Raw genomic sequence first — 12,769 nt, forward strand, 5'->3', positions numbered from 1 at the left:
TATTTGTCTCCAATGCTGACTCAATCCAAATGAGCCTTACATAATTGGTCTGGACAAGGTCGTTGAAACCATCCGATGACAGTGTCACACTCTGGCCTCGTCGTGAGGGGTCAACCTTTAAAGGAGGCGCACCCAGTCGCCATGCCGCGCCATTACCAAAAGAGTCGACACTATTTTAGCTTGGATTCACGACTACCAAAAGGAGCGCAGGAGCGTTGGAGAGCAGCCTCAAACCTCAACGATCTGGTGGGCTTGTGGAAACCTGCTCCATCGCGTCTATTAAAAGACCACCAGGACTGCTAATCTATGCAATGTGACTAAGGAAACAACTCAATCTTTAGGCTTTTATTATTATTGGACCACTTTGCATTGCTAATAAGTGAACACTCTAATAAGCAAGGTTGTTTTTGGCAATAGATAAAATATCCACATGCATAAAAGCACACAAAATGCAAGTTGTAAAATATGGTGCATTTTTATTAAGTAAAATGACTGATGTAATCGAACTCTTATAGTGTGCACATTAAACTCATTGACTGACTAAGTGTTCATTTCTGTTTTAATTCATTGGAATTTCATTTAGCTTTTATTAACATTGCATTCATTAATATTTTATATTATATAAAATTATATAGAATTTACCATTTTGACTACTAATAAAAAAAAATAGGCAGACTCAATTGAGGCATGCCTGCTTTTGACTTGACATTTCACCCTTATGAGACTGCAGCGCCTCTAACTGGTGAAAGGCTGCAACTACACGCAAAATGAACTCAACTATGCCAATTTTGCGCCATCTTTGTGTTGCTTTCCAATCCATTTTTGTATGCAGGGCTTATTAATCAACAAATTGTTCGTCAATATTGCCATCTCAAGCACTCAATCTAAACACTAACCCATCGACTGCAGTCAATTAAAGACAATGATTAACTTGGTGTTCCACAATTGACCATTGACAATGTTTTTATTCAATGTAATTATATTAATGCATTTTTTTAAAATCAACATTGTATTATTTATAAAGAGGTGCCCAACTCTGGTATACTTGAGGTTCCCTATTCAGTCCATCTTCCATGTCTCCCTCCCCCAACACACCTGAATCCAATTGTACATAATCAGGATTGTTTTCAAGCTTCTGGACAGCTTGATGATGAGTTGATCATTTGATTCAGGTGTGTGGTAAAGGGTGGAGATATGAAAAAAAAAGACCGGATCATGGCCCTCGAGGACCGGAGTTCGACACTCCTGCCCTGGGAACAAATTAGAGGGCTTATCCAGCCTATCATGCATGTATTTGGGATGTGGGAGGAAACCTGAGTACCTGGAGAAAACCCATGCAAGCCCGGAGAAAACATGCAAACACACAGGAAGTTCCAAACCTCGGATCGAACGTTCCATCTCAGAACTGCGAGGCCGACACACTAACCACTCATCCACTGGGATGCCTCAATTATATATAATAAAAAATATATATATTAAAATGAAGTTTTATTAAATGAGCAAACAATTGTCAATTTCCCTTTAAAGTGACTTTAATATTTTTGTTCCCCCCAAAATAGTTGCTTACTCTTTCAAAGGTTAAAAGGTCTTAACTTTTGCGCATCTGTGTAATGTAATGATCACTGTCCCAGAAAGGGTTAAATGGGTACTAAACGAGTCCCAGTTGGAGAAAAAAAAGCATCTATTAAGGCGTTCTCCCAGTTTTGGTGACCGAGGCTGCCACCTCACAGCGTTCGGAAGTCGTCCTCTATGGCAACAGCAGGAAAAGGGGAAAAAAAGGAAAACATTTGACAACATGGCGCACAATCCCTGAGAAAACTTTCTGCCGAAAAGCCACTCACGCATCAATTTTGCTCCACTTTCCGTTCTTTCGACACTCCCGACGACTAAGTGGGCGCTTATCGCTTTTCAAAAGTCCGATTTTTGATCGCACGGAAAGTGATTTTTGGATCTAAAAGCCGAGGAGCGTTGTGATGGGATGATAGCAAAGGAGCGACGCCAGGATGCAGAAACAAGCGAGTGTGAAAGAAAAGGTAAATTCAATTGAAAAGAATTTGAAACGACGCGCATAAAACAATTGGCTGTCACGTTGGCTGTCTTCACGTCATTGTCTCAAGTCAAGGACACTTTTTAACTCGCGCTTTTCACCGGAAATGACCATTTGTGCACAAACTCCCGTCAAAGTTTGTTTATTGATTTTCCATGCATGCATGCTGTAGAGTCGCACACGATGTGTGTGTTTTTGTGCGTGTGTGTTTGTTTGTGTGCGAGTGTGTTTGTTTGTGTGCGAGTGTGTTTGTTTGTGTGCGTGTGTGCGTGTGTGCGAGTGTGTGTGTGTGTGCGTGCGTGCGTGTGTGCGTGTGTGTGTGTGTGTGTTTCACCCGTTATACGGAAGGGACACACAAAAACACAGTTTGAGTCCGAATGTGTTTTTGTAATCTTCAATTTGTTTGTTAAATCTTGATTCATTTGAGTTTGTAATTGTTTGGAGAGTAAACACTGATTGATAGATGGCGCTTTTGTATTATTTAGTTTATTTTGGACGTTTATAAACCGAGACAACAAGTTGTTACATCCTTGTCATTCTTAATTCCACCATGTGCTGTCTCTGAATGTGTTTTTTTGTAATAGTATTATTCATTTAATTTATCATTCTTATATGTGCAAGTTTTAACTCATTGGATTCCATTGAGTTTAAATTAATTGGACGTCTATTGTCCACTTTGTTTATTTTGTTGTTGTTGCACTTCATTTTCTCATTTGTATTTGTTCTGGTCAATTTAAAATGGTAAAGAAGAACTTCTGGCAAGAAAATGGAAAACAATGGTCCAAATGCAAGGAAAAGTGCCACTTGATTGCTTTACATTTCCTCAGCAGCCAAAAGTCTGTATGCCTGCTTGTGTTCTATTCTTTCTGCCTCTGGAAGTAATTACCAAGCCTTCCTGTATCCCAGAATTCACTTTGAGGAGGAGGTGTGGTGAGAAGGAGGAGGAAGGAGGCTGCTCCAATAACATGAAACAAGAGATGACTTCCAAGTCAGTAATGTCTGGCCACGGTGTAGTGGTTTACTCGCCTGACTTCGGTGGGGGTGGCGTGGGCTCGATTCCTGCTGTTGGTGTTATGATTGACTGGTGACCAGTCTAGGGTGTAATCTGCCTTTTGCCCAAAGTCTGGGATAGGCAACCAACCGGAACCGCCGTACGTCAGATTTATGGCTAATTCCTTGCAATCCATCCCTGCAAAATGGATAAACTTTTTGGATACTATTTGGTACCCAATTTGTCAAATTGTCGATCATTACTACTGTTACTATGGCAACACAATAAGCAGTGGTGACAGATGGGATCTTATATTTCTTTATATTGGACCCAACTCCTTGGAACAGCATGTAAATACTATAAACAAATGCATTTTTTTAATAACTTCGAGTTGTAATTTGTGGGTTATTTGGTCACTCTTATGTTTCACAATATGGAGTTGACCGTAGACTTTACGCTGTTTCTTTTTGAACAGCTGTGTGTGTGTGTTTGTGTGTGTGTGTGATTTATTATTGCTCTTGTGAACATCCGGACATTGACAATGAAGCTAAGAACCTAGTGAATCATTGATACATTTTTTTCATGCACAATCTCCTGAAAAATGACAAAAACTGTACTGAAAAATGCTGTTTTTACAAAGACGCTAGTTTGTCAGGTTTCTCAGCTATTCATTTAGTAATACGTCCAAGGGAATGAAAGTTGTGGTGGATCTACTGAAGTTTGTGGTGGCGTACATGTGCACTACATTATCTTGAGAGGTGTGTCTATTTTGGTCACCATATGGAGATGCAAAACACCAAATTATGTTACAGTGCAATTTCATCTAACAAAAAGTCTACTCTCATGTATTTATAAACTGTGCAGTAGGTATTTGTAAACCACAGCAAAGTCCTGAAGGGCTTCTCAGACACACACTTGACAGTGAAACTATTCATAATAAGTAATAATACATCCATTGCATTATTCTTTCACTCCACACTAGATGATGCGACGATACGATGTAGCAACTTTAGCTACCCTGGGTTAGTCTTACAAAAGCGAGGCAGCCAATCTGCCATTTTGGACCCTTTCACTGCCAACAATCACCCGTTTTGGCGTTATATTTCGTAAATTGAAGCGTCTTTCCCAAGGATTCAATGATAATGTGGACAAGAGGGATTCTAGACCCCCATCATTTGACATTCTGCTGCAACATCTCACTTTCTGTCTTCCCCAATCCTTGTCTTTAGTTTTCAACCTCCGGCTCTCGGGCTAGGGCTCGACCCGTGCGCCACGCTTCAGGGGACAGCGAGACCAGGTGTGTTCTCAGCAAAGCGGACTTTGTGGAGAAAGTGCAAAGGAGCAACGAGGCGTGTCAGCAGGGGGACTTTCGGGAGGCCGTGGAGCTGTACGGCGAAGCTTTGCAAGCCGACCCGCAGAATTGTATTCTGTACAGTAACCGGTCTGCCGCACTGCTTAAACTGGGACAGCACCAGGCCGCTCTGGAGGACGCCGAGAAAGCCTGCACGCTCAATCCTAAATGGCCTAAGGTAGGAACATCTTTGTATTGATATTTTACCTTAAAGTTAACTTAAACTTAAAGTATTGCATTAAATTAATACAGCTAATTAAAGACAATGCAAGAGGGCTCTAAAAGTGATTTATGAAGATGAAAGGAGGGATGTCAAAAAAGTTTGAGTTATCCAAACATCTCTTCATTAAATTAATACAATAAAATGAAGAAATACATTATGATAAATTTAATACAAGAGTAGTATGACCTCTGTAATTAAGTTGTAGTGTAAAGTGCCACAATGTAATGATTAATTATTATTGTATTTATTACTTATTGGTTATTTAAATATTTTATGCCATTCTCAGTGAACACAAAGGTATGAAAGGGTATGATTCTGTCAATAATGTTGTTCATGTATGAAAACAAACCAAACAACACCACCCTGCCGTCCCTCCTCTCCTGAAAACATTGCCCAAAGAATACCCAAAGCTATCCCAAATTTCTGCGTATCGAGGCCGCACATTAAAAATATATATTTTAGTCAACGTGCATGTGATGAAGTGTGAACAAGTGAACTATACCTTGTACTCGTTATTGTTGTTAAAAGTATATTTATAAGACCTTGAAAAATGATTGACACAGAAGCAGCTAAAACGAGACCCCACAAAAATTAATTGAATTGTTGTCATTTAAAATCTTTGCTGCTCACCGACTAAGCCCCATCAATCGAAACTTTTCGGAGTTCCCCCTGATCATGTCCGATCCACGTGCACTATTAACCCCCCATGGATTTCACATCAGTCGCGGCCCTATTCCTTACAGTGAGAGAGATTTCATTGATTACATAATTTAGCGGGAAACGAGGCTTTTGTCTTTCCCCGGAGAGACTGATGATAACATGGTAGAGTGATATTGACTCTCATTTGTCAACGCCGTGATGCATCACGTCTCTTCTTTGGTCAGGGGTCACCCATCTTCTGATGCACAGGTAGGTTTTCTTCTAATGGTGCTGCTGCACAAGACTGTCACTTTGTATTTGATCCAATGTTTTTGGGCTTGTCGTATCATCATTCACTGACGTGTTGTCACTCTGCTCAAAGGACGCTTTATTCATGTGGGTGATGTTTTACTGCTTATTCAATCCCGTCACGCTAAAGTGAAATCCTTCGTTGTACGCTGTCCAAGTATAAAGCCGGCTTTGTGGTCTGACTAGGAGGGGGGTGCATTGATCTAGACTGAGTTATTCTCCATGTTCCTAGTTTTTGTTGTTGTTGTTTTGGTTAGGCATTCTCATTGTCAACATATGTTTTCACGTTCTGCACAAAACCATCAGATTTTAAATCCAGTGATGTTAAAAAAAAATAAAAAAAGAGATTGAAGTTGCTGTTCCTCAAAGCACCTCTAGGGGTCAGTGTTGCCAAGTAGAAAGTTCCGTGTGAAACGTTTGCTTTTCAGAGTTAATAGGCATACAAAGCAATTTAGTTTTTACAGTCTGCGTGTTTGTGTGTGTTTTCAAAGCAATAAAAATCACAATCAGTCTTCAACATGGAATCTGAAATGAGTGTGCTGGATGCTCTCATTTTTCCTTTAGCTCATTGGTTCCACATTTTCTTTCATTTAAAATAAAAAATCGGAATAAAATGCTATCTTGCCGCACTAGAAATATGTATGCGTGATATAAAAGGATCACAATTTAACCCTGTGAGAGTGGAGGAATGCTTTGGAGCAATTGGGTTCACCTGATTCGGAGAGTCGTTGGATGTTGAAACGGGGGATTAAAGCGTGCCGGCGTCCAGATCCTGTATGACTACATAATATCATCAATCATACCGTCTTATGACTGGGCTTCTGGATTGGCCTGTCAGATGTTGACAGGCACAGTTTTGCCGCCCCAGGCACCAGGCACCAGTGGCCAGCCCACCCTCCCGAAGAAGGCCGAGAGGCGTTAAGGAACCCCCGCCTCCTTGTCCAATGTGTCAGTTCTCTCGGCTCGGAGTGCCAACAAACACATTCTAAAAGAAGAAAGAGAATGTGCAGTTTAATGGCCCGAGACAGCTTTAGGCCTTTTGTACCTCACCCTGCTTCGGAATATAAAATGCTTAAATGAGAGCAAAATGGTGTGTCATTTCACAGAAGAGGGGCACGTCTGGTTGTATTTTGTCTCACGTGGGTGGGTGGTGGGTGAAATGCCTTTACCAGGGCTTCCTTGCCCATGTTCAATTTATTATCTCCACCAAATAGATTATGGTTTCCTTGAAGCCTTGTGGGGTGAGCCCAGAAGCTGAGGACATGCCCATTTGGGGTACATAGGCTCAACAATAATTTAGAAAAATAGGAATAGTTTTCATTGGGCTCGCCAATATGATCCTGGCTCAAAAGAATGTGCTGATGACTGAAAATACCGTTCTGCAATTCGCATACCAGGCCAGTACTTTTATCCTTTGAATGACCTATTTTTTTGGTCATTTTTAATACTCCAAGTAGTGCAGAACAAGTGAGCAGTATTAATTGCGTACATTTTTGGACACAAACACAACATCAAAGCCCAAAACATTGCTGCGGTCAATGTTGTTTATTCATAGAGGACCACCGCCACCCACTGGGGCGATGTGACTCAGTAGTAGAGAAGTCGTTCCCCCACCGAGAGACTGCAGGTTTGATCCCTTGCTCTGGTGGTCAAGAATGGAGGCAATTTTATTAAAGCATACCAACATGTAGAATTTTGTTGTTGCTTTGAGAACCCCCCCCAAAATACTGATATTCTTATACTTTTTCTATTATACTATACTTTTTTGACATCATAACCGATTTAAAAATTAAAGCTCCCATGTAACACACCACAAAACCCCATTTGTGTTTCTACTGATACTATTTTTGGTACTTGATTTTCCTCAACGCACCACCTATTCCCCACCACAGGATCAGACGTGACAATCTTTTAGCGAGATCTTAAAAACAGGTCTTTGATGACTTTGATCTCAAATACTATGTCAAATCAATTTTTAAATTCATCCCCCTGTAACTAGTTTGTATTTTCTGCCAATTGAATCTCAGTTGGTTCAGTCTTGGAGGATTGCACTCTACTAACTTCCAGACTAGTTTAAAGTCAAAGATGCAAAGTCTGCATCACACTTGTTGGAGTTATTTTTGGTACTATTATAAATATGCTTGCAATATTAATCATTATATGTGCTTGCAGCGACAAACGCTTAGTATAATTGTTACCGAAGGACACTTCCCCCTGGAGCTGGCTCCGAGGACATTTAATTGTTTTGTTCTGGATCCGAGGACTGTTGACTTGACACGTCACCCAGTCCCTGGATCCGAGGACTGTTGACTTGGATTAAAACCTCGACCCTACACCAGGTCGCAAGTTCGCAATGAAGATCTGTGAAGGACTCTTAAATGGTTTTGACTTGGATTCCGGAGCAGATGGCGATATCGAATCAAACCTCCGAAAATACTCGCAATTGTTTTAAAATAGTGTTGCTCGGTTTACCTGATATGCAATTGTTGTTCCGCAGTTGTTTTCGACTTTTGACCTTAATTGTGTTGTTCGGGTTAAACGCTTATGCAATTGTTTTGATTCTAATGCAACTAAATGGACAGGAGAGGATTGGTTTCTTTAGAAGGATCTGTGACGAGGACGAGTCAGGATTGATTCTCACTTGCAAGATAACGCTGGATTATGTGCTCCGATATCTTTCTTATATTAAAGTATATCTAGTAATGAACCTAACACACTTTTAGCCCTTACTTTTTGACAGATGCCTTGTGCTCTTTTGTTGTGTTTTATACTTCTTCTGGGATTCTTTGTTGGCCCATCGCACCTGAATCGTTCCCCTTTTTTCAAGCCAGTGACTGGGAAGACAATCACTTTCTCTCGATTGATGCTTTGCCGGTTACCCTGCTCCATCTGGTCCCTCCTACTCTTCACCGCCGCTGTTTCAGTGGCATGTTAAATAAACGGGGCTCTCTGCAATCATTCCTGTGCTCCAGCCCGAGAGCTGACAGAAGAGTCCTCATGAGCCAAAAAAAACAAGTGGCACTGCAGCACAGAGAGGCTGGCTATTTGAATATCTTGTGATTATAGCCTATGATGGTGTCTTCTGAGGGGATTCTATCTCCTCGACAGAAGCGCCTCGCTGAAGTCCTGCAAACTTCAACAACAAATGATGACACTTGTCGTTTGTACAGTATTTATTATGCATTTTTTTTGGCCGAGCAAAGATAAATAATGGCTGTTTTAAGCAAGAGCGCTTGGTTTCACCAAGACAATGCGGGTAGTAAAAGGTTACGGTGAATGCCTTCACGGTGCAGAGAAGGGATGCAATTACAGCTGCGGCATATCCAGCAATTGTGTGAGAATACTGAAATGCTGATGAGAGTTTTAGGTTTTGTTTCTGCAAATGCTGGGAGCAAACTCGGGATTTTGCTGCACATGTACTGACAAGGAACAAAAAAAGGCCTCATTATTTGAATTTTTCGCAATTCTAATCACTGTACGTTCACATCTCTCACTATATGTCGAATACAAGTAATTCAGTCTTCGACAAATGAGGGTGCAGACCATCATCAAGCTCCAATGTGTTGTCAGCTGTTGAAAAATGCATTGACCAAGCGAGCCAGTGATGAAAGTAGTGTTTTGTTGTTGCTGCTATTCTGCCGTTCCAACGAAGGCTTTGATATACTCTTGAGTTTTAGACATGGAAGTTTTGACTTTGCTCAAAAGTGGTGGGAAATTCACTTCAAGCTGTTTTTAAGTGCCAACTTTGGAACAACTTCCCATCTTAAACACGTCCTAAGAAATAGGAAGAAAACAAAAGATTGACTTGGTTGTTTAATTTCACACTTGATGGGTTTGCAGGGCCTGCAAAGACGAAACTACTTGTACACAGCCAATTAAAACGTCTGATTTCCATATTATCTCCTCCGTAAAAAGTGTTTGTCGTATCCTTCTGATTATTTCAGGGCATTTATTACCTAGAAGACTGGATTTTTTTAGACTATAAAGAGCTAACTCCATGGACATCAGTGGTCCTCTGTGTCTTGTTATCAAATAGATTAAAACAATTCTACCAATCTAAAGCCCTCCTGTGTGGCAAAGATAAGTTAGCACCCTTAAAAATTAAGGTTCAGTTGTAAGGACCACTTTTCATTTATTTGGGTCTGCTGTTTAAATTGTTCCCTCTTTCATGGACTATGTGCATCATCCTTATTACTTCTGTTTAATAACCACAACATTGTATGTTGCACCCAAAAAAAGATTTAAGCTTTCCAATTAGCTATAAAAGAGAAAAATTTAATAAATAGCTCCAAAATTACAGTCTTACAGCAACTTAATTTGACTTTTAAGTGAAGATCACCAATGTTTTCATTTTTAAACCGGCATATTTCACAAAATATTTGCATGCAACTTTCTGGATAGGAAATATCACCTCGATTATGATATTACGTCCATTGATTACATAGTATGATGACATTTTCAAATGGCGGGCAAGAAAATTATTTTTAACGGCGACAGCAATTGGCACCGGAATCTTTGAATTTACATGGATTAGTTTGCTTTTGGGCTGCACGACACACGTTTTGAAATATCCCAATTTTGCACAAAGCGCCTCCTAATTAAGACAATATGCATCCCCTGCTGCTAGGTCATTGCAAGGTCTTGGCTTCCCTTTCCCCTCTCTTGCTGCAATGCTGTTTTCCACTGTAGCTCACCATGGAGAGACTCGAGTCATGAACCACTAATAAGAGGGTTCCATTTTGCTTCCACCCAGGCGGAGCTTGAACTAATGAACAAATTAAATGAATGGCATTTAATTACAGGCCGGAGAGAGCGGGACGGACAGAAGGTTGGCGCTAGCGGGCACAAACCCCAAATTATTTGTCTGGAAAATTGTGAAATAAGCCGGGAGCAGTACAACTCCGACTTTTTCCTTTTGGAAGGCCTTGTGGCCGGGCGGCGGCGTTCAACATGCACGCTTGGAGGGAAATTGACCACACGTAAGTCTGTTGTTTTGATTCGAACACACGTCCCTGGCAGCTGTTTGCGTTCAAACGTACATGAGAAAAAAACAAACGCTGACTTGTCATATTTGGTAAAGGCAGCCTTTATTTTACATTTCGTGGGAGCGCTTGAAATTAGGAGCTCTGCAGGAGAACCATTCCGCTCCTCCCCTTGTTTCTGCAAAGGCATTTGTATAACCATAATGAAGCCATTTGCACTTCATTTCAATCTACATGTATTATCACCATGTAATTTCTTTATGTCGTTGACATTTTCCCAAATGGACGGTTGCTGCGGATTGTTTTGGAGCTCAGGCTCAACATGCACAAGATGACCAAAACATTGACCAAAATTACTTCTTTTTTTTTTTAGCTGCATGAATTATGTACTAGTCCCTATTCCACTTCTAAGGAGGACTTTCTTACACTGGCGGTAGCCAAGTGGCTTTCCTCTCTACAACCCAAATTGTGGAGTCTCATAAAATTGAATTCCTTCACATGAAAGACCAGAAAAACTCCTAAAGAAAACTGAAAATAGGCTAGGTTTCCCTGGTTTTTATGTTTTTGCATCTGCGTGAGAGTTGGAAAAGAAGGGGAGACTTTCCCAGTTGGATGACGTGATTCTGTTTATTGGATGCGTGCTAACCTCCCTTTCACCTCTTTAGACTGTCCAGGAGATGCTTATGACTCAGAGCTAGGATGGCGTCATGTATGGGGTGATGTCACCCTGATGTCAGCCTGTCAGGCTCATCAACTGCTGCTGGCCAGCCAGCAAATGCGTTGATAAAGCAAAAAAAAAATCATACACATTTCGCAAATCATACTAGAACGTTCAAGTGAAAACAACCTTGCTAAATTCCAAATTTGACATTTAAAATTGACATTGTCAGGACCATGGTGCTGTACAACTGATTAAAAACAAATGGAAAAGAAATGAACAAAAATGCAGAAAAACGTCATCATTTCAAGTGCCTGTTGGTCTTATCCAAAAATCTGTTTGAAACATTCCACTCAGTGTTTATTTGGGATTAATGTGTTTTGGATGGTCACGATGTGTAGTTTACTCGAGAAGGTTTGTTAAGCAACAATTGCGGCAGTTGAAACTGATGAATGGAAACAATCTAATATACTTGCAAGCCCACATCCTCTGTTTGAGAAATGTATCTTGTAGTGCTGGCCCCAAAATGGCAGCATTTATAGGAACTTTTTATTTATCAACAGCCCAGTGTACATTGCACCATCAATTGCAAGTGATTTACCTGATAACATAGTATTCATGTACAGTGGTACCTCGACATACAATCTTAATCCGTTCCGAGATCGTATGTCGAGCTTTTCGTAACTCGAGCGAACGTTTCCCATTGAAATGAATTAAAAACAAATTAATTCTATGGGCTGTTTGCTGTTGTATTGCCTTCAAAATATTCCGAAAATGATGCACACAGATGTCCTCACAATAGGATAACACACGACCACTTGCCAACGAGAAGTAGTCTTGAATTAGCGATCGCTCCGCCAACGGGAGCTAACATGCTAAGGGGGGGAAACAGGAAATGCAACCTTCTACCCACATATTGATTGTGGGTAATGAAGTTTTATTCTGAGAAAGGGTGACATTGGCAATCGGTGTTGTGTGCACGAGTATACTTAATTACCGAGAAAGCCCTCTTTTTGCCCGCGCATGCGCGTTGTGCGTTTCCTGGTCGAAACTAGTCTGGATAAATCGTTCAGTCCTCGTAGATATAGTAGTTATACACGAAAGAGATGTGGCAAAAAAGACAGTGCGCTACAATGATAAACAGCCTCTCATGTCATGGCCACCTGGTTTGGTCGCATCTCGAAAGTTTGATCGTATCGCAGGCGAATTATTCGATCGAAATTTTCGTCGTACCATGAGCTGATCGTAGGTCGAGGTACCACTGTATTGTCAATCTTGCAAAAAACAGCTAAATATTAAATCAGTTTTAAAAAAAAAAGTGTTTTAAAAATCTAGCAATTAGGTCTCAACTTACAAATTGGTTTGTATCAATCGAAATAAATTTCAAATCCTCTCCCTAACCTTTGTTAAATCTTAGATTTGATCCTTTAAAAGAGTCTAGCGATTTGCAGATAATAACGACAACAATTAAATGCTGACATCTCTTAATCCCAATCGTAATGGCATCCAAAAGATTTTGCAATCGCCTCACACGAGAGGCGTTCATTCGTTAAAGGATGTCTGCAACCT

General features: G+C 40.6%; 1 protein-coding gene across 3 annotated transcripts in view; it reads left to right on the forward strand.

Annotated features, from left to right (window-relative positions):
- Window positions 1-1,640: 1,640 nt before the first annotated feature.
- ttc28 (tetratricopeptide repeat domain 28) overlaps window positions 1,641-12,769 on the forward strand; it is a 143,224-nt gene continuing 132,095 nt past the window's right edge. For 2 of the 3 annotated variants that reach the window (XM_077600150.1, XM_077600151.1), the window contains exons 1-2: window positions 1,644-2,033; window positions 4,268-4,567. In XM_077600150.1, the coding sequence (XP_077456276.1) occupies window positions 2,004-2,033; window positions 4,268-4,567 (330 nt within the window). In that variant the 5' untranslated portion in view covers window positions 1,644-2,003. Of the gene's footprint in view, window positions 2,034-4,267; window positions 4,568-12,769 lie in introns of all 3 variants that reach the window. The other variant, XM_077600153.1, reaches the window with a different exon arrangement.

Source organism: Stigmatopora argus, chromosome 5, assembly GCF_051989625.1.
Source record: "Stigmatopora argus isolate UIUO_Sarg chromosome 5, RoL_Sarg_1.0, whole genome shotgun sequence".
Classification (NCBI taxonomy): Eukaryota; Metazoa; Chordata; class Actinopteri; order Syngnathiformes; family Syngnathidae; genus Stigmatopora; species Stigmatopora argus.